Source organism: Anomalospiza imberbis, chromosome 8 (assembly GCF_031753505.1).
Source record: "Anomalospiza imberbis isolate Cuckoo-Finch-1a 21T00152 chromosome 8, ASM3175350v1, whole genome shotgun sequence".
In the NCBI taxonomy this organism is placed as follows: Eukaryota; Metazoa; Chordata; class Aves; order Passeriformes; family Viduidae; genus Anomalospiza; species Anomalospiza imberbis.
The window spans coordinates 7,048,919-7,070,746 of record NC_089688.1 but is presented as its reverse complement, the minus strand read 5'-3'; the positions used below and the strand labels follow the sequence as shown (position 1 = coordinate 7,070,746).

At 41.9% G+C, this 21,828-nt stretch overlaps 1 protein-coding gene across 6 annotated transcripts in view; it reads left to right on the top strand.

Annotated features, from left to right (window-relative positions):
• The window catches only part of PHYHIPL (phytanoyl-CoA 2-hydroxylase interacting protein like), a 127,757-nt gene that overhangs the window by 87,258 nt on the left and 18,671 nt on the right, over positions 1 to 21,828 (top strand). The window contains exon 1 of one of the 6 annotated variants that reach the window (XM_068197167.1): positions 577 to 620. The exons of 3 other annotated variants lie outside the window; for them this stretch is intronic. Coding sequence is in view for 2 of the 3 variants with exons in the window: in XM_068197163.1 (XP_068053264.1) it covers positions 682 to 889 (208 nt within the window). In the remaining variant the exon portion in view is untranslated. Of the gene's footprint in view, positions 1 to 576; positions 621 to 645; positions 890 to 8,661; positions 8,933 to 21,828 lie in introns of those variants that run through there. 2 more of the 6 variants (XM_068197163.1, XM_068197164.1) reach the window with 2 other exon arrangements.

The following is a 21,828-nucleotide window of genomic DNA, read 5'->3' as shown; positions in this document are numbered from 1 at the left end:
CTGTAAGGATTGCTACACTACCAATAAATAACATACTGCAGGGCTGACATATATTCAGAACACAAGTAGCGGCAGTAGGACATAATTCAGAGCAGAACATGGTTTAATTAAAATGCTTTAGGGTGTTGTTAAAGAAACAGTGCTACAGAAAAATGCTCATTTTGTTGTTTATTTCTTTACTGTACTTTCTTTATCTAATCTGCCTGTATATGGGTGCTAAGCAGACATGCATTCCTACCAGAGCAAACCCATGGAAAACACAGCTCTTCATTGCTGCTTTTCATGTGAAATTATTTCCTGTGAAGTTTTGTGACATATGTGGATCACATATTGCATTGGGTCTGTGTAGCAAGGCTCTGGTAGCAGGGAGGGGACAGGAGTGGCTTAAGGGAGCAGCTGCTGGAAGCTTCCCCCATGTCCAACAGAGGTAAAGTCAGCCAACTCCAAGACAGACTCACTACTGGCCAAGGCCAGGCCATTCAGAAATTGCAGTAATGGGTCTGTGATAACATATTTAAGAAGGGAAAAAAAAAAGTTATTGTGCAAAAAAAAAAAAAAAAATTGCAGCTAGGGAAGGGAGGACTGAGAATATGTGAGAGAAACACTCTGCAGACACCAAGGTCAGTGCAGGAGGAGGGGCAGGAAGTGCTCCAGGTGCCAGAACAGATTTGCCTATAGCTCATGGTGCAGACCATGGCAAGGCAGATTGTCCCCCAGCAGCCCATGAAAATCCCCAGGGAAGCAGAGACCAGCCTGCAGCCCATGGAGACCCACGCCAGAGCAGTGGGATGCCCTAAAGAACACTGTGAATCTGTGGCAAGCCCACGCTGGAACAGGTTCCCGGGAGGGACTTGCAGACCTGTGGAGAGAGGAGCCCACGCTGGAGCAGGTTTGTTGGCCGGGACTGTGACCCTGTGGGGGACCCATGATGGAGCAGACTGTTCCTGAGGGACTGCATGGGAAGGTACCCACTCTGGAGCAGTTCATGGAGAACTGTAGCCCATGGGAAGGACTGGAGAAGTCTGTGTCTCCTGTGACAGGGACCCCATGCTGGAGCAGGGGAAGGACTCTTCTCCCTGAACAGCAGCAGAAGCAATCTGTGGTGAACTGCCCATAACCCCCGTTCCCAATCTCACTACACCACTGGCTGGGGAGGAGGTACAGCCCAAAAATGAGGATGAGGGGGTGGGAGAAGGTGTTTTAAAGATTTGTTTTGCTCCTCATTATCTCACTCTGATTTTGGTTGGTAGTAAATTCAATTAATTTCTATAAGTCAATTCCATTTTGCCCATGACAGTCACTGCTGAATGATCTCTCCCTGTCCTTATATCGAGCCGCAAGCTTTTCTGTATATTTTCTCTCCCCTGCCCAGCTGAGGAGAGCAGTGACAGAGCAGCTTTGGTGGGCACCTGGCATCCAGCCTGGGTCAATGCAAAACATGTATATAAATAATCATAGATCTGAAAAACAGTATAAGAGCTTGGAGTAAGTGACTGAGTCAAATGAAAGAAATTTAAGATTAATCTCACTACTCATTCAGTCTCTGAGCTACGGAGAGAGAATGCCTTGGTGTTCCTACTCTCACTGATGTAACACAATCTTCCTGGTGTTTCCTTAGTGGTTAACTGACTGTGTTCATGGTAGCAGTGGGGGAGAGGCAATGGTGTCTTTCCTGCATTGCCACATCACCTCAGTCACAGCAGATGGTGATGGTACAAAAGCAGTGAAAGCAACCTAGATCCCATCTTCTGTCCTCATGCAAAATGCTTTATAGCAAAAAGCTCTATAGTTATAAGAAAATGAGATCAGTAGATGACACTGAGGAACTAATCACTTAGACTTTCTTCATTATCTTTATTAATATACATTCTTCTTGGCTATCTGAAGAGTTTTGGTTATCCAGTGAAAGGGTGTACTATTATGAGGAAAATCTCATTCACAGGATCAGTTGAGAGTGTTTCAGAAAAGGCTTTGTGGAAAGGGGAAGGGCAGTAGGGGGAACAGGAGAGGATACTGTAATGAAAAGCCAGCAGAAATTTGTCTTGTTCCAATGAAAATGGAATTCTCACTGAAGAGAGAATGGGTCACTGCGGGCTACTTAAACAAGTAAAACTAAAATATGAACTGTGCTAGAAACAGAAAACTGGAGGGTCACCAAAACAGGGTTTTGTATTCCAAGTTTAGTACACAGGAGAGAAACAGGGACAGAATGAGGATACACCAAAACAGCTGCCAAGAGGTTAAAAATAATAAGAAAGGACTGTGTTATAAGTCTTGAAGGCACAATAACACAAAATTACTTGACCAAGAAAATATTAATTGTAATTGATTTGTAATGAGGAGATAAATTTTGAGACCAGTTCTTATTCTCCCTAAGACTAATTGGACTTTTGCCACGAAGTTTATTGGGAAGGAGATTAAACTTTAAATAGTGGCTTGCTTAAGAAATCATTGATGTAATTATGAACTGCTGGGAAAAGTAACTAAGAAATACATAATGAAATATCATCACTTGAACAAATGCATCCGAGGTGTCCCTTCAGATATTTAAAGAACTGATGGAACAGCTAGTTGCTAAAAAACCCCATGGAGAATTGAGGAAGTATCAGGAGACTAATAAAGTGTCAGCATGCCAGAAGTCTTTAAAAACTGAATTAAGAGTAACTATGGAAACTATTGTCCTATGGGCATGGCTCCAAATGGAAACAAATACTATAAATAGTGAAGCTGAAGGGGGCAATGTATTTACATGGAGGTGAATAGTGTAATGAGACCCTGATACAGCCCAGGTGTACTGCAGCCAACCAAGACAGGCCAATTGGAATTTTTATCCTCCACATGTTTTACAATGAAGCCAGAAGATTAGCAGAGGACAGAACAGCATCAAGACTTTATAAAGGCATTTGATGCTGTGCCACATAATATTTTAAGGAAATTACTGAAACGAATCAGCTGGGGCTAAAATTCACTTAAAGGCATCAGAGCTGGCCACTGCACTGTAGACAGAAACTAAATCTGAATAGCAGTCATCATTGTCAAGGATAAGCAGACAGTAGTATCCTTTAAAGGTCAAGACATGGTCCAATATCTGGAGGATAAGGCACTAATTAAATGTGGAAGTGGTTACAAAAGTTGGAAGACTGATTTACAGCACAGAGGAGAGAGGTTCAGATTGTTCTCTAAGGTTACTCTGGATCTCATAAAGGGAGGCTAAACTTAAAATGAAATTAATAAGTGATAATGCTAAGCAATAACAGCACTTTGTGCCCATTAAGGAACAAATAAATTTTATGAACTACAGATACTTTTTTTTTGCATATGAAAGAATTTGTCTTTCTTAGATGCTTATTCAGACTGTATAACCAGAGAACTGAAATTCAGACAGCAGCACCATCAATAGCATTAATAAAGTGATAATTTGCTTGATATCTTTCTTGTTCTGAGAGGAATATTCCCTTTAAATTGTTTATATTGCTTAGATTAGGTTGAGATTTGCACACCCAACCGGTACCATCAGAGGGCTCCATACTCTGAAGTTTTCCTTATGAATGAGGATGCTGTGGCAGCAGTGGGTGGTAAGGAATGAAGGGTAGGATAGCTGGGCATTTCTGTGACTGTTCTGGGTCAGACCAAGGACTTAGCCAGGATTGTACAGTCCATTTAGCAGTGGCTGAAAATGGGTATTTGCAGAAGATGAAGGGCATGACAAGCACATATAACAGTCTTCAGTAACTCCTCCCTGGACTCTATTGGGATTTTTTAGGGCTCAGTGACACTCAGCTCAGTCACTTGTGGTTTTAGTAACTCTAAACAATTCCTTTTGTATGAACTTTTCCATCCTTCCCTTGAATGAACAAAAATTTCTAGCACTGGCACTGTCCTTAGTCTTACAAGCATAACATTCATTGCCGGAAGTACCATGTCCTTTCGTTTGCTCTGAAGCTGTTGCCATTGACTGCAACTGACACCCTCTAACTCCTGTAATGGGAGACTTGGCAGAGTCAGACTCTGGCTATCACATTTGTGCCACTTGTGCTCTAGTGAATTTCTATTTTATATGCCCTTGGTTGTCTTTTTCATGGACTGATTGTCTTTTTATGCAAGTTGTAGACTAGTTCTGCCTACACTGAAGCCCTTTTTCCAGATTCATGAGTAGGTTCCCTGGAACCAGGAGTCACAAGACTGCTTTGGAATTGTATCTTTGATGCTTCAAAGTATGCTTTATGGCCTTGCAAGAGAAGGCTGAATGCATTAACTGAATTCAGTTGCTGCAATGAAGCCCTCTGAACAGGGAAGGAGAGACATTTTGAGATGTATGAGCCACTGCATGCACCTCCCCGGACAGTTTCCAGAAGTTGTGGGGCTTCCCAGCATCTCAAACAATGCTGAAGCAGAAAACAGCAGGCAGAGACATTTCCAGATCTGGAGCCTCACTGCTGGACTTGGTGTCAGGGTGCCTGGCCATGGGTGCTACCTTTGCAGAAAGAGGGAAAGAGACTCACTCTAGAGCTAAGAATAAACACTGCTGCTCTGCCTTGGATTTTCCTAGAGTATAAAAGGGGGACCTCTGCCATCATCCTCATTGTTTGAGCACTTGAGGAGGTTCTTGCTTTGTTATCTGAGAAAAGAGGTTCCTGGTTAGATACTGTACCCAGTGCTCTAAATTGTCATACAACATTGTCTATCTCAGTAGGATGAGGTGTCACACCACACATTAACTCTACAGAGTCATGGCTTTCACCTAGGGTCTTCAGTATTGGGGTGGGTTTATTGTCTTTCTGTCACCAGTCTGTGGATTTTACTTCAGTTCTATGGTGTTTCAATATTTTGAACACAATCTTTTTTCAAGTGTGTGCCTTTGCACGCTTGAAATAGTTGACATGTCCATTAAAGACAGAGAATGACTGCAAAATTGCAAAGAATTTATTTCCCTGAAACTTCAGGGATTAGTTGCTAAGTTTAGTCAGTACACCTTTTAGGACTGACCCTCAATATTGATTTTCATCCTTCTTTTTATCTGTCCTTTAATATTTTGCTTCTCTCCTCAAAAGTGGCATACTAATAGGAGGAAAAAAATCCCCAAATGCTGTCTTTAATTCCTCCCTGTTTTTTCTTTCCTGAAAACCATGTCTCTAGCCTTTTTGCCTTCTGCTTGCACAGTCCACTGAGCAATAACACAAGTCATTTTTTATTCCCAAGTGGGAGGGCAGAGCTGGAACTCAAAGTCTTGCTGACGTCTGAGAAAGGGGATTTATTTTATAACTTGAAGATAAAAACCTGCTACAACTAAATACAAAAGAGTTTTCAAATAGAGAGAATGGAGTTGCCCAGCTCTGTACTGTGCTCTGCTGCTAATATTCAGCAGTTTTCCCAAAACAGAGTGCAACAGAGGTGAGGCTGAACTTTGTAATCCTGTGAGGGGAGGAGGAAAGGAATACACAGGAATCCCTTTTCCCCTTGCTTTTTTATTGTATGAATGAGGTTGTACCTTTTAGGAAAGAGGCCACACACCTCTCCAGCTGGCTGGCAGCCTCTCTGCCTTTCTGCTGTAGAGTGGTAGCCCTGCAGCAAGATCTTGCTGACCTACCTGGGGCACTGTGAATGCCAGGCTGAGGCAGCAGAGCTGAGATTGTTGAACCTTGCCAGGCAAGAGCTGTGTGTCACAGCTCACGTTTCCAGGTGTGTGCATCACGCTAGAAAATGCTGCTTCGCTCTCCTTGTGAGGTTACTGTAATAACAGACACATTGCTGTTGAACTACAGAAGTTGGTAAGATTCTATTTATCTAAAGGTTGGAAGTCTGAGAGGTTGCTGTTGTGGTAAATTCTTTGCAAGCTTTTGCAGTTCTAAGCACATGACCCTCTGCTGTCTCTAACGTTGTGCTGCCATTGGCAGACTTTCCATTACATAATGTTGACCCATATTTGTGATATGTGACATTTTCTGCTAAACACTGTCAGGGATAATCTGTCATAGAATAAACTTTCTGATTATATGCTGAGACTGTCATCCTACAGCGCAAACAACTTGTGCCTCAGACAATGATATTCCTTGTTAAGACAAGCAGAGTATCGTTCTCCCACGTGAAAAAAACACCATGAGAGCATTGTGTGCTCTGGGACTGAAATACCTAGGACTAAATTCATTGCCAAGTGATTGCATGGAATCACATCTGGGAGGAATTTGAGCTTTAAAAAAATGTTGATCCCTTGCCCAGGTGGTGGGAGTGGTGATAGGCCGAAGGAAGCACACAGCCTGAAGTGTGACTCTGCAAAATACTGTCTCAGGCAGGTCTAGCTTTAGAAAAGCAGAGATATGGAAAAGGTTTCTCTGCTCTACACTTACACTGAAGTCTGCTGGTATTTGGATAGTTAATCTGTCTTTTCTTAAAAAAAAAATTGTAATGGTGTGGAGAAAGAAATAGATAGATCTCAGACAGGGGTTATTGCTACAAGGTAGCTGAGAAATGAGAGGCCTTTGAGGAATGGGAACACCCTCAAAGCTGTCCGCTTTCAAAGAGCTATGCAAAATCCATCCGTTCTTAAAAACCTGATTTCAGCTGCATAGAATAAGAAGTAGAGGAGAGAAATGTGTATAAAATAGAGGCAGAGAGAATAAATTGGGAATTCTCTCAGTATTCAAGAACAGTGTCTGTTTCAAATGGACTTTATATAATGTTATAGCAAAGAAGTAACAAGATTGTGTGAGCTGCTGAAGTGTCTGCCACATTGTGGAAGGGAATGGATGTGGAACATAAGGCTGAGATACTAAATACACCAATCTTCAAGGAAAGAAATTTTCCAGCCTTACGTAGGAGACGCCTGTGTGCTAAGAACAGTTACAATATCAAGGAGAAAGGTTTTGATTCCGCTCAGAGAATTAATGCTTGTCAGAGACAAAATTAAAACCTGATGAATGCAGTCTCACCCACTTTAATTTCTTCCCTTTCTGATTCTATATTTGTCCTCATTCTGTCTGTGCATTCATTCATATATTCTTCTCCCTTCCCACCTCCCCATTGACTCACACTCTCCCTTCCTGTTATTACTTCCTTTTCATTTTCTCTTCCTTTAGGTTCCCTTCCCACTCATTCCATTTCTCCTCTGCCTGACCCCTCTGCGCACATTTTCCATCATGATGAAAAACATCAGAGAAATAAAGAGCAGGGAGAAAAAAAAAAAAAGCACAAGAAAGAATGGCAGGAAGGGATGTGTGTGTAAAGAGTACACAGTCTCAGAAGGGTGCTCAGCATTGCTCTTTCTCCCAGGATGTACTACAGATTTTTGAAGATGTCAGAGGAATCCAAGCACATAAAACTTATTCCTTGTTTCTAGGCTGCAGCACTTGGCCGTGGGTTCATGAAAGGCAATGCCAGAGTTCATTTTCTGAGATTAGTGTCCCTGGAAACCATCAAAAAAATGGAAGGATCCAAAAGTCCAGTGTTAATGGAATGACAGACATCTAGCTGTGCATGGGGCTTGCTACTGTGTCAGATCAGTGAGGGAGGACACTGGGTAGTCTTGGGACTGCAGAAAGAGAAATGGGATCTTTAGGGACACTCTGGACTTCCTGTCATGCAATGCTGACCAAGAAACATCACAGCCTCAGTCTTGATGGGAGCTTGCATGCAATGAACTGCTGTTTCTCAAAGCAACCAGTGTTGATGTTTCATGATCAATGGCTAAACAGTGTCAATTTTATTTTGGTGAAACAACAAACCGGTGCCAGGAATGCTTGTTGTAATGTGTGGTAGGAAATGGGCTCAAACCACTTTGTCTACAAACTGGTGGTCCCATCCCAGCATGCTGAGCTTGATCCCAAAGTCTGGATCAAGATCACTGGAGAGAGCAGTGCACTCCTGCAGCCCGAGGTCCAGAGGCTGCTCCTTTGTGCAGCCTGCAGGCCTGTGGTGGGGAGGGAGCTGAGCTGTCACACCTGATGATGGTGCAGTGCTACACAGGTTTAATTTGTTATCCTATTACTTTTTAAACATTTCTCCTTTTCTGGCCCCGTTATTGTTCCCGAAGCTGGGAACTGATAAATAAGTACTTTTCAAAAAAGCTTGATAGGAATGGCACCACTACCATGTGGATTATTTCTCCTTCCCACAAAAAGGGCAGGTGTGAAGTGTGCAGGGCAGATAGCAGAAATGGCTACAGAAATTCCCATACCCTCTCTTGCAATCAATAACCTTCTGCCAGCTTTTCTAGGTTTATCAATCTAAAAGCGGGTAATATTTCTTTCTGCAACTTTCTTGCATAATTAGGAAGGATCAGAGTGGGCAGCAGAGCCCTTGCAGCTGGGTGTGATTTGCACACAGCGGTCATGGTGGGCTGTGTGCTTAGGGAACAGGAAATCGCTAACTGTGGCTTGGGGATGGCTTTGCCTTGAGGGACTCTGTCGTGTTATGGAGTAACCTCGGAACAAACCTCGCCGCGGCAGTGGGCAGCTGCGCTCGAGGCAGGCCGGCTGGAACCCGGACCGGCCGTTCGCAGAGCCTGACCCGGAGGGGTTGGACTCCCCGGGAGCTTCCCGTGGAAGCGCGGCTGCCGTTACATAAGGAGCTGAGGGGGAAGGGACGGTTCCGAGGCGGCGGCCGCGGCCCCTTTAAACGCGGATCCCGGGGCGCGCCGGCCGCCCGCCTCGCTGCTGCCCCCTCCCCGGCTCGCTGCGGTGACAAATCCTCTGCTCGCCCGCCTCCTCCGCCGGGCGCTCGCAGCCGAGCCGGGCGGCGCCGGGAAGCGCTGCCGCGCGGCTCTGCACCGGAGCCGGCCAGCCCCAGCCCCAGCCCCCGGCCAAGCCACAGCAGGCAGCGGCGAGGGGCGCGATGGAGGCTCCGCGCCTGGCGCACACCATGAGCAGCCCCACGAGCCCCTGCGAGGAGGTGATCAAGAACCTCAGCCTGGAGGCGATTCAGCTCTGCGATAGGGACGGTAAGCCCGGGCTCTGCGCGGCTAATCCCTGCAGACGTAAAATGCTGCTGCCCTCATGGATGCTAATGCAAATTAATCCGCGCGTCGTGTGGTCCTTTGTTATCCCCCATGAATTTGTAGGTGCAAGTGTTCCCCACCCCTCCCGCCGCTGCCGCCACCCTCCTGCCATTGAGAACAAAAGGAGAGAAGGTTGCACCTTGCTGGAGGGAAGGGAGGGAAAACCGCCGCTCCCTAAGCCGTGCCTGGCGTTGCGGTGCGGTTACCCCGGGCAAGCCTGATGCACAACCCTGCCCCTGCCAGGAATGGACGCTGGGGCTTGTTCTGGGAGAGGCAGCAAGGGGAGCCAGAGCCCGAGCTGCGGAGAGTCCGGAGCTAGGGATGGGGTAGCGACCCTGGTGGGGTTTTGTTGCCCGCGGTCTCCAAAGTCCTTTGTATTACAGGGCAATTCCCGTGCTTCAGGTAGACGGGCGGATGTGCCGGCTGGCGTGGGCAGGCGGCCAGACTTGTTGCCGGTCCCTCGTGAGAGCCATGAGGCGGCGAGCTGACCGAGCGTGGGGCTCGCAAGATGGGGCACGGGGGGAGACCGAAAGGGAGGCGGTTCAGCACCGCGGACAGCACCGCGCCGACGGGCCGGCGAGCCGAGCCGCGCTCCGCCGCGCCGCGCCTGCCGCCCGCACCGCCGCGGGAGACCGCAGTGCCCTGGGGACAGCGGCTGTCAGTCCGTCCGCCCGCCTGTTCCCCGGCAGGCAGGTGACGTTTGGTTTCACAGGAGCAGGTGCGGCTATTAAAGGTTGTCTGTGTTGAAGCAAGCAGATAAATGTCAGGTGGTGACGAGGGACAGCCAAAACAAGCGTACGTGTTCGAAGCGACGCTGACGGCTGACTAGGGGAGAAGAGAGACATGTCGTTTGTACCCAACTATGACTGACAAAACTAAACACACTCACTGGCTGTCAAACAATGAACTAATATTTTTTCGTACAGTGGCATATCATTTGTTCTCATGTATCAGATAATTTCTATCTTGTCGTTTCACATCGAATTATTAAAAATCACTTCTCATTCTTGGATACAAAATGTGCTTTGGGTGTGGAATTTGTGTTACCTAGTGAATGTACCAAGAAATGGGGATACTGTATCAGTGATTGGTACAGTTGAATTAATGAAACTGTTTCCTTATGGTGCGTGTATCTTTGGAGCGTAACTGTTAAAGCTGATGGCTATAGAGGGAGTCAGGCCAGTTTTCTCTGTTATTTTTTACAAATTGGGATTAAATACTTCACTTTTTTTTTTGACCTAGGCAGACTCTAACACTTAAGAACCTGAATTTTTGTAAGCTCTTTATTTTTCTTGTAATATTAAAAAAAATGATAAGGCATTGGAAATTCTCAGTTATTAATTTTTCCGGGTTTTTATCAGTATTATTTTTATAGCTACATTAGAAATTCTTTGATTTTTTTTCTTTTAAGTTGGAATTAAGATACATGCTCTTCAATCCATTTATGCCTTACTGCTACAGGAAACTGAACTATGTTTATAGTAGTGGAGATTACACTGTTGTGGTTTTTTGTTTTGTTTTGTTTTGTTTTTTTTTGTTAAAACACTTTTTCACATATATTCCTTTTAATTAATAGTAGATATAATTTACAATAGATAAATTATGCAATCGTTCATATCCGTGTACCCTAAGTAATTGCAGTGAAGTAGTCCGTGTTAATCATGACAAGCTCTATTTGGATCAACATAAATAGAAAAGGACTGCTTGGTTCCTATGGATTAATGTCATACAGATGAGCAAATGGAAAAATGTAGTATTTTTTGTTTCAGTTACATTTTTGGTTAGACTTCCCTGGAAAACAACAACTTTCCTGTAGATGTGGCTTTACAAACTAACCTTCATCAAGCAAGCTGCCATCATGCAGGGCCGTTCCTCAATACGTGGCTGAATTTCCAAAGGAGCTGCCTGTATTGGGAATGGCAGGGAGACAACTCAGTGCCTCAGTTGGCACAGAGCTGCTCTTGAGCATATTCCAATATTTCCTACAGGTGGCACTTATGCATCAAAGAGCTTGTTTTAATGGAAACACAAAACAAGGAAGCAAAGGTTAAGGCTTTCATCTTTGTGATAAGCATACAAATGTACACACCATACATTTAGATCCCTGAGTGTGTACATGGGTACATTTGTGTTATAAACACTTGCAATTTATGTTCGGGTATCCTTGTTGAAAAGCGTGATGTTCTTAAGGTGATTGGCATCACTGAGGTTCAGCAAAGTCTTGTGATAAATAGCAATGTTATACGCATAGTAAATTATAATTTTGTTAGATTTTCATATTCTGAAAATGTCCTTGGTCTTTAAGCTGTAGTAACGGTAAAGACAGCCAGTGAAACCATAACATTATACATCCAACTATGATAAATTCTGCAATGCACTTGGTTGGAATTGCAAGCACTGCTGCAGTAGAAACATAAGCAGTAATGAAAAATTTATGTAGATAGCAAAATATTTTTCTTGTTTTCCAAGATGAGAGGATTAATATTGAGATGTTTTATATTCAGCAAACTGGGTTATACCTTCTGTGAAGGTATATACAGGAGCCACAAATCTAGAAATTGGAGTAAGCAATTAATAATATCATGGCAGTTCATCTTTTTTTGGTTTTTTTTTCTGGGTTTCTTTCAGTGTTGTTTTTGAAGGCATTGTCATCTCTCTTAACTAATCAAAGCAATTTAAAAACTTAAAAATGTTAAATAAGAGATAAGAAATGTATGCACTTTGGATTTTTTTTTTATAAAAACTCCTCATAAGATTTGGTTCAAAGTGAATGACACATTATAAAGCCAGTTATGAGCTGCTATCTTCAAAGACATCTTGCATTATTTGCTCTTGTTCTTTTACATGGGTCTAATAGCACAGCTCAGTCTGATGTGCAGTCTAACATGTAGCTCCTCAGAACTCTCTTGAACTCTGTGTACAGGAAAAAGTGCAGCATTTGTTATTTTTTGCCATATTTGAACATTGTAGCCATACTTCTGTAAGCTTAGGCCAGGAATGAATGTTTAATCAGTGCTGAACATTCTGGTGACCTTTTTATAAAATTTATATTCGCCTTACCTGGGGATTAAACCTTGAGTAGATGAATGGATGTCTTTTGTGTCATGAGCATGCCGATGCTATGGAAATATAGCTGATGTCAGAAAACCATAAGTCTTGGGAAAAACCAAGATTTTCACAGGCTTAGTAGAACAGTCTTGGATGTCAGCAGCTGAATTTCCCAAAGCTCCTCTGTGGCTGTGCCATGCTCCCCCTACAAATGGTGCACTGTGGCTGTGGGTCCCACCGGGCAAGAGCGGTGATGCCGTCATCCACTCCCCTGCCCTTCGTTGGCATAGACAGAGGGAAAGCAGAAGACACCTATCAAAATGACACCTGTCAAAATGCAGAAAGGAGAGGAGCGCAGAAACAAACCTTCAAAGAGGATGCTGGAACTTGGGGCACACAGACAAGGGAGTCAGGCAAGTAAATGGGGCCCAGGGGTGCTAACAGACTAGAGGCAGTGGCTGGTCAAGGGCAGAAGAACAGGAAAGACTTGCAAGATGGGGATTAGGTTAAATGAGAATTGGACAAAATAACACGGAATAGAAAAAGAAGATAAAGGCGCAAGGAAGGCAATCTAAGTTCAGGCAGCATGCCCAGGGAAGGAAAGCTGGGGGGAAAAATGTGAGGGCATGTTCAGCCAGATTAATTTGAAAAATGAGGAAGTACAAGATGGGGGTTACTGGGCAGTTTGGACCACAGAGCTCAGGACTTGCTGAGCAGAGAGACTGGGACTGAAAGGACAGCCTTAGGCATGAAGAACAGGACTTTTGATGTGTGACTGGAGAAGAAGAAGGAAGAGGGACAGGAACAAGTTCAAGGAACAGGGCAGAGGAGGCCGTGCTTTGGTGTGACTGCCAGAGAAATGGTAGTGTGTATCAGTGCATGACATCTTCCAAAGGCACACGTGACCCCAAGATGACAAATCCTCCTTGTTCGTTTGCCAGCAGAGAAGGGTACCATGGAGTACTCAGAGTCAATGGCTGCTGCTCACTTCTGTGAGAGTAGCACTTTAGAAAAAAGGCTTTGAAGAGAACATCAAGCACATTAAGTAATTTTCCTGTGCCTCAGTTTTCCATGTGTAAAATGGAAGCATACTGCTGCCTCCCCTCACAGCAATGTTTTCAAAATAAACTAATGAATGTTTGTTAATCAGACAGATGCTGTAGTAGCCTGGAAAACCCATGAGGTGCATGGAAAAACCCATGATGAAATTCATAATTTTGTCTTCAGAGAAGAATATGAATAATGTGTAGCAAATAAGTCCTGGGACTACACACTGAACAAAAGCAACTAGCTGTTACAAGAAAAATAGTTCATTATGTACGCACTATTCATTATGTATGCTGAATGAATCAGAATTTATGTGGAAAAATTAGTATGTAATCATGCAGTTAAAGGCTATATCATAATCTAAACAAAGTGTCCAATGTAAGGTTATTCAAGTATGCTTCATTCTGGTATTTTCTAACTGTTGATGGCTTGAACTATACAATCTCACTAATGTGCTTTTACACTTTTTTCCTGCCTTCATATATTTGAAGATAGTATTTGGGCATCAGGATTAGAGTTGGAACTGGTGTCTTGGCCGGTTTCGATCAATTTCATCACCTTCCAAACACTTGGCACCATCACAACTGTTTAGTCTACCAGGCTTGTATAAAAACATTACATCATATAAACTAAGAAGTCATTTCTGGTTTATGTAAACAGCTTGCATCTTTGGCTCCTCGTGTTATTTGAGCATGTCTCATGTTTTCTAATTTATTTCAGGAGTTTATTACCATGCTGGATTTATTGGAGGATTCAGAAATATTTTTCTGGAGTTCATTAATTGTGGTTTACATTGCCATATTGTGTACACATTCACCTTTCAAACAGAATGGATAAAGTGGCATCATCAAGTCTCTGGATGCAATCTTCAAATCCCCTTTTTGGCATTATGGAGCAGTAACACTGCTATTTGTCAAATGTCATCATGTATGTCTGAGAGATGGGAAAAAATCAAATATCTAGGCAGACTCCCACATGAGGGACAACTGCGAGATCCAAATTTCACTGTAATTTGTAGTGTCCTGAATCTTTGTTATTGAATAGTTGTTTGGTTTTTTTAAAAACTATGACACATCTGAGCACAGTTCATATTATCTGTATCCAGTATGATAGAGAAGTGCTTGTATTTGTGATATTTTGATAGGGCACAAAATTCAGAGTTATGCTTATTGTTGGTTTGTTTCTCTCCCTGGCTGCAAATTTGAGATTAAATTCACTCTCTTCAAAATGCAAACTGTATCACATTTCTAGGGTTTGAGTGGTGGAATGGCCAACAGAGAAACACATTTCTTCCATAACATGTCTAACCCGGCTGAACTTGAACACTGTGGGGTTTTGGTGGGTGGGGTTTTATTGGGGTTTTTTTTTTTTTGTTTTGTTTTGTTTTGTTTTGTTTGTGTGACAAACAATAATGCTGTTTCAGGTAGGAGTAAAAATCTAGTGCATCACTTCAAAAGCTCTCTTGCTGCAAAGAAAAATACTAATTAATGTATTAGCTTTAAATTCTTGCCAGAGACTAAGATTGCACATATTCCTCATTGTTAGAACAGAAAAATACTAAATGGAGCCAAGCAGCAAGTCTTCATAAATGATCTTTAGAGTTATGGAAGGGAAGAAAACTAATGATTTCCCTATGTCTTCCACTTCAGCAAGTATTTCATCCTGTCTTGGTTTATATCATAAGTAATGGTTTCACTAAGTAGCAAGGCTTTGCTAGAAACTGGCTATTCAACATCCTGGTGTCAAGAAATGTAGTCATCCAAATTCTTCCTTTATATTCATGAATTTTTAGTGTTATTTTCTTTCCTTCTTATCTTCTTTTAGAGCTTTATGATGCCCAAACCTACATAATTGATTATGAGCTATTTTGTCTGGCAATGACCAAGTTATATATTATTAGCTATTTATGTTTTGCCTGCCATTCATTTCTTCTCCTTTTCATTCAGTTTTTCATTACTGCAACTCTATGAGATCCTTTATAAAGCTACTGAAATGCTTGATGTGTAATTATACTACATTCACCTACAGAATCACTGTTCTTTCCCAGTGTTGATATTGCTGGGTTGAAACTCAAACATATAATACAGCTTTTGTAGCTAATTTCTAGTCAATTTTATACGTAAAGCATTTTAATCATCATCTCCTGTGTATGTTCCTTCTTTGTGTTTGTTTCAGATTAGAGATCCCAGATGCATTATTTTATTTATTCTGTAACAGAATCCACTGTAGCCACTTCCTGCCTATGCTTGTAAACCATCTTCTGCTTGCAGCTCCTTCTATTTAATATTGTCTGCACAAAAATGTGATCTCTCTTTAGATCATTCACAAACACACAAAGCCTGGAACCAGCCACAGGCTCTATGGTAGCCCAGTGGACATGTGAGTTCCTTACTTGTTTTTCCATATGTCAGTCTCACCTCTGCCAGCCCTGCTTTAGCCCTGCAGATCAGTAGCTCTCAGTGAGTATAATGGCAGGAGGAATCATTCAGGGGAGAGAAATTCTAACCCCCCTGTGACATTCACATTCTCCGGACAGACAGACATAATTCTGTCTCTCAGGAGAAGCACAGAGAGAAGAGAAAACAATCTTTCTCTCTGCTCCTTTGTTTTCCCCATGTGGAATGTGGTGTGGAGATTGTTCACCTGAAGTGATTGCTGGGTTGGATTCTGGTGAAGGTTGTTTGGGGTCAGTGACCAATGGGATCCAGCTGTGGCTCAGACTTTCAGCAGAGAGTCACAAGTTTGAGTTAGGTAAGTATGTAGAATAGACTAGTATCTCTTTAAATACTATATTAATGTAATATAGTATAGTTTTAATAAAGCTCTCCTTCAGCCTTCTGATCTAGAGCCAGACATCATAATTTCTTCCCTGAGCCGGGGTTCGACACATTTTTTACTATACCCCTCCAGCATCTGAGAAGCAGTCCCCTAGAAGAAGCTGAGCCCACCCCTCACTTAAATTTTCATATATCTTCTGCAAATCTCAAAGACTAAACTGTTTTTATTGCAGAAGAGTTAAGCCATCACTATCTAATTCATCTCTTCCATCTTTCATCTTAAACTAGATTTTTCTTTCTACTAGCAATTTTTTTCTGATCCTACTAATCTGGTGGCTCTACCACCTCTTGTGAGAAGTTTTCTGAGCTCATGTTTCCAAATTCACTATTTACCCTTGCCATTCTGCCTGTATGATCTAGGTCAGAGTACACTCAGAAGGCCAATTCAGTCTTTCCAGCAGCTTTCTAGTGAGGTTCCTGGTCCCAGAGCCATAGCTTCTGGAACAGGCAGGGTATCCCTTCTGTCATGTAAGGTGTGTTGAGGAAAGGCTCTATCATATTCTTAATTAGATTTCTCTAGTATTTCATCATTGGTTTTGGAAAGGGTTCTAGTCAGGCATTGTTGTATTCTGTTGTCTCCAAAGCCTTGCTGAAGCCTGTCTTTCTGACCTGGGTTTTTCATTCTGGGACAAAACAGCACGTTTGAAGGCTCTGCCTTTTCTGAATAAGGTAGTTTTCAGTCCCCTTGTGCTGCTGAAGTAATGGAGGTATCTTCCACCCTGGCTGAGGAGGTAATCTTGAAAAATCCTCCTAGTCTGAGTTTTTCTTAGACCACTCTGGACAGTAGGTATATCTTCTGTTCTGCCAGCATGCATGGCCTTTCGTGCTTTTTGTGACCTGAAGGCTATATTTCTTCTGGGTGAACACAGCCTACAGGCTTAAACTATATCTTCTGTTCTCTTTTGACAGAATTCTTCAGCATTCTTCTTGCAGACCACTTTCTTCAAAAATTTGTAAACATATCTGGAGAAACAGTACAGAATATGTGTGAAAAAATATGTCACTGCTATAGGAAAGTATGAACAAAGACAGTGTTTAGGCAGTTGGAACTAAAGAAAACTCTGCTCCAGGATCACTTTGTGTGATTTCTTCACTCAGGTTTGTTCCACAGTGGAGCATTCTTTATTTGTCCTTGAAATGTTTTCCTTCAGCAGAGATTTGCTTAGAATTCACTGTAGCATTTGTAACTGAATTGGTTTTCACAGTGGTGTTTGTAGTTGAATCATTAGTCAGTTTTATTGTTCTCAGAGCGTTCTTGTTTTATTTCTGCTTGAATGAACAAGGTGTTTTGCATGGATGTTTCCAAAAGCAATGATTAGCTGTACTGTTTTCATAACCTAACAAGTGCTCCTCTGCGTCTTGACAGGTGTAGCTGCTGCCAAGAATGGGAAGCCTTAAAACTAGTTTGGTGTTGCTCTTTCATTCCTGCAGAGTGACAGAAAGTATTGTCAGCGCTGCACTCTTAGTTCCAAGTGGAGTGGAGTCTGGAGTTTATTTCTTCAATATTGGAGAAAGTCATTCCCAGCTGGCAGCCCTAGGAGAAGCACAGTTAAAGGAATTGCCATATTAAGTTTTGTATATCCAAGCACTCTTGTTAGGAGAATTCTTTGGTTTGCAATTATCTGAAGCATCCCATACATTTCTTTCCTGGGCTGTTCCATTGGCTTCAGTAAGACTTGGTGTAAAAACCAAGTTGCATTCATAATGTGGCATTATTAAGATCTAACAAGTGCTGTATTTTCCTAGTCTTTAGTATGTGTGTTCTATCTTATTTCATACAGATAGGCATCTCATTTGGAGTTTTTCTCTATAGGTTGCAGTTTGTCTGGTTTTAATCTGTCTTTTTTTAAAAGATAGATTTATATATTTGTTTATATATTTAACCTGTATTTATAATCTGCATTTAACTTCTGGCTAGAAATAACATTTTAAAAAGATTGTTCTGAGCATATTTTACAGTTCAGTTCTATGTGTACTCATAGTTGAAAACATTTGGACTTCAAAATAAGCAGGATAAAAAGATGTTAAAAGGCTCTTTCAGTCTTGGCCAGCTGTAAGTTCTAGTGTACAAGTATCTGTGGAGTGACTCATGCTGTGTTGTTGTTCTTTTTAATGCATCTTATGTAAAGGGAAATTATATGTGGGTTTATGTAAAGGAAGGGATAAAATTAACAGATTGTATTTTTTAAATGCTGCTAAGGTCCATCTTCCATGTAATGACAATAGGTAAATACTATGCACTTACACTTTCATTATGAACTTTATGCTAGTAACTTAATATAGATGTTGAGTAGTAAGAATGTGATTTTCAGAGCTCTGTTTCTAATGAACTTTTGGCCTTTACACTTCCAGTGTAATTCCAAGACATATCTCTAATCACAGGAACTGAAAATCCCTTCAGGCTGCTGACTGATTCCAGTAGATCACAGGGAGATAATGTCCCTCTTGTGTGGAACATACTGGAATTTTAGGCAGTGTTACCTGTGCTGTGACGACACAGCTACCACCTTACTCCTCGTGAAAGGACAGGTTTGGGCAGTAAGACTTCTCATGGCATTTTTTGTAATTTTCTCATCTCTGCCCATGTGTAGAGGTTGCTTTCTTTCCCCTATAGATGGAGGTATGTGAAACTCCGGTACAATTCTGTTTCCTCTGTCTGTGAACAGCTCTGTGCCATGCTTTGGGACCCTGACACAAAGAATCTGTCACTTCTGTATTTCTCTTTGTCACTGTTTAGGTAGCATGGAGTTCTTAAATCATACTTGATATCCAGAGATCTGAGTAGAGCAGCCTTTCTAGAGCATGACAGTTTAATTTCAGGTTTTGTGACACATCAGGTAGCCAGGTGGCCCAGCATGACTTGTGTGGTAGGAACATATCTATTGCTTTGTGCTTTCTCATAACTGGAAAAGTGCAAGGAAGACAGAACCGCTATCTCCATGTATAGCAAGTCTCTTTTTTCTATTTTTGTGTATTCTGTAATACTCAGCTGGTTTCTGTGTTGCTTCCTTGAGCAGACCATCAGGGAGCCCACTAGGCTGCTTGATGGGGCTGTCAGCCCTAGTGCAAGCATGCAGTGCTGGAGATGGAAGCCAGAGAGGGAAACAAAATCCTTCAGTGTATCTCAGTATACTTATTAGATTAGCTCAGATAATAGGGAGTGGGAACTGGAAAGCATTCCTTGAGATGCTTTTAAATGCTTTAAATTCAAAAGATGAAAAACTAATCTAAATAAGAATTCTTTTTAAGTACCATACCCAAGGGGACTTGTTTGGCATTGTGAATTTGTAGAAGGTTGTGCAGCTATTCCTCTATAGCTAATCAATTTTTGTCTTGTCATGATCATTATTGGTGCCATTGTTGCAGTCCAATGCCTGTTGATAGCCTGCCTAATTAGACTACAGAAAAATTTGTAATGGGAACTCTTCTAAGTATCCAACTGAGATGTGATTTTTTTAAAGAGCAATTTGAGAGTTATTGAGGACCATGGATTTGAATCTGATGTTTTTAGAATTGTTGTAGGTTTCTTTTAACTTAATTGCATCAAAACTTTGCTTTGAGTTTTCTCCTCTTCATTAGGCAATTTTCATTAGACAACCTGCAGGAGAGTTTTGTCACAAATGCCATCAGGACAGGAAGCTGATGAGCTACAGCTGAGACCTTTAATAAATTTGCATGGTCGGTGTATACTCACTATGTTTGAGTGAGGGGTGAATTCCAATGTGGTGAAGACTCTGCTGAAAGATTTCTTTTGGCTACAATATTCATAACTGTATCGTCTTTATATTCTAGTAACGGTGAAAAGCTTGAGCTCATTGTAGCCTTCCTCTTGATAAGGAATGTTTAGCAGGATCCTCTAATTTCTGCATGCTTGCCTGTCTTAAAGAAACTAGCAGCAACCTAGGTTATCTGTGAGCTCTCTGCTCTTGTCAGAGGTTCAAAAGTTAGGAACAGTCAACCAGTGGCAGACCTACATCTAAAGGCCTTGGCAATGTTTAGTTTCGCTAGGAAACCTGCCAAAAAAAGGACTCTCAAAACCCCTATATCCTTTATTTGTCAGAGCCTGAGAGAAAGTCTGAAACAGGCATACAATTCTGAAACGTGCATACAATTTAAATGTAAAATAGAACAGTACAAGTTACAAAGTAGAATTTCCTGAACTATTGTGACTATGTAATACATTTCAAATCCCAGCTAAAAAGCACAAACTGGTGTACACCAGAGCCAAATCCCATTCCTTACAAGAGATGTGTGTGAAAAGCGCACAGCAATTGCCAATGCGCTGAAGTAAAGAAATGCTCATTCATGCTGCAGACTGCCAGGGTGTCCAGAGTGTTACAAAAGCCTACTCATGCTGAGCACCCTACTTTCTCAAGGAAAATGCTTAGTAAAACTATGTTCCCCAGCCTTGGTTCTCTCTGCTGCCCTTCAAGTGGCGAGTTTTGCCTTTCTGTCTGGGCTTCCCTTTGTTGAAAGGAAGTGGATTTTAAATTAAAAAATCCTTTTGTGATTAAGGCACTTGCAGTTTCAGGAAAGCTGGCAAGTCACATTAAAGCTCATGTGAATGCAAGGCTGCCTCATCTTGCTAGATTTGAACTCACATGACTCAACTTGAAGTAGAGAACACGTATTTGGTTTAAATGAAGACACAGCTGCAATAAATGGCACAAGTTGTTGCCAGCCAAAGAATGAGGTAAACCGATATGAATGAGGTCCACAGTAACAAACTAAAATAGAAGTGTTTGTCTCTCTCCTTTGTTTAGAGACATGTGGAAGCACAAATCATGAAAGGCCACTCACTTCACTAATATACAGTTAATATTAAAAGCAATGGAAAACTAAGGGCAATGCTTTGCCTCAATTACACTGCTAGCTGAAGAGCACCGGAGCAATTAGGCCAGTGACCCAGAGCAGTGTAACTTGGATCGGAATCTGGCCCCAAGCAACTTGTCTGGGGTCATACAGTCAGTGCCTTCATCTGAGATCTGTTTTCCTTTCTTGTTAATCCTGGAGACATAGGCAGTTCCACAATTTTGCATGCAGCTGTACATTTTATTCACCAGAAGAGACAAACCTCATGCCATTAAAATCTTTGTATCCCTTCCTGCTCTAAAATCTGCCCCTTTAGGAATCAACAGGGTGGGAGTCTGCTGAAAAAAATTATTCCCAGTTTTCAGCAGAACACTGAGCACTGAGATAGCATCCTTACAAAAATGCACCACAAAATGGGCCTGAGTGCAGTCTGAAGTATGGTCAGAATTTCACACTGGCTAGATAATAATAGAGATCTGATAACACAGACTTCTGCTAAATCTCTAAAGTGCATATGATAGGTTGATGTGGGAGAGATTTTGTAGTAGTTTCTGACATACTTGCTTTCCAATTTGATTCTGTATAACTGAAGGTATGCATTATACTCAAATTCTAGTTGTATATGAAAGGACTGTAAAGGTAATTTTTATTTTTAAATGGCATTTAAATTAAGCAAGATGGTGGTTTAGAGCCTTTTACATCCCCTGTTATCTTCTTTCCCTTTTAGCAACTGAGAAATGCACATTTTAATTAAAATTTGTTTTTCAAATGTATCTTGTAGCCAACACATGCTGAGAAGAGCCACCCATGTACTGCAAGCTTGCTGTGCAGAGCAGAATGGGAGTATTTAATTAGGAGCAAATACTATGGTGGCTTTGTGTTTGTGGCCTGCAATAATGTCCTTTTTGGTTTCAAGACAGAATTGCCCTTGTCTGGCTCTGATGGCAAAGCCATGAAAACCAATGGTTTGCCAGTATGACAGGTGGTTTTTTTTGCATACTGTGACCTTTCACAGAATGTCACAGAGAAGCTTGTTTAGCTTTACATGACGAGGTACAGTAAAAAATGAAGCCATGTTTAGTAAAAGCAGTCTGA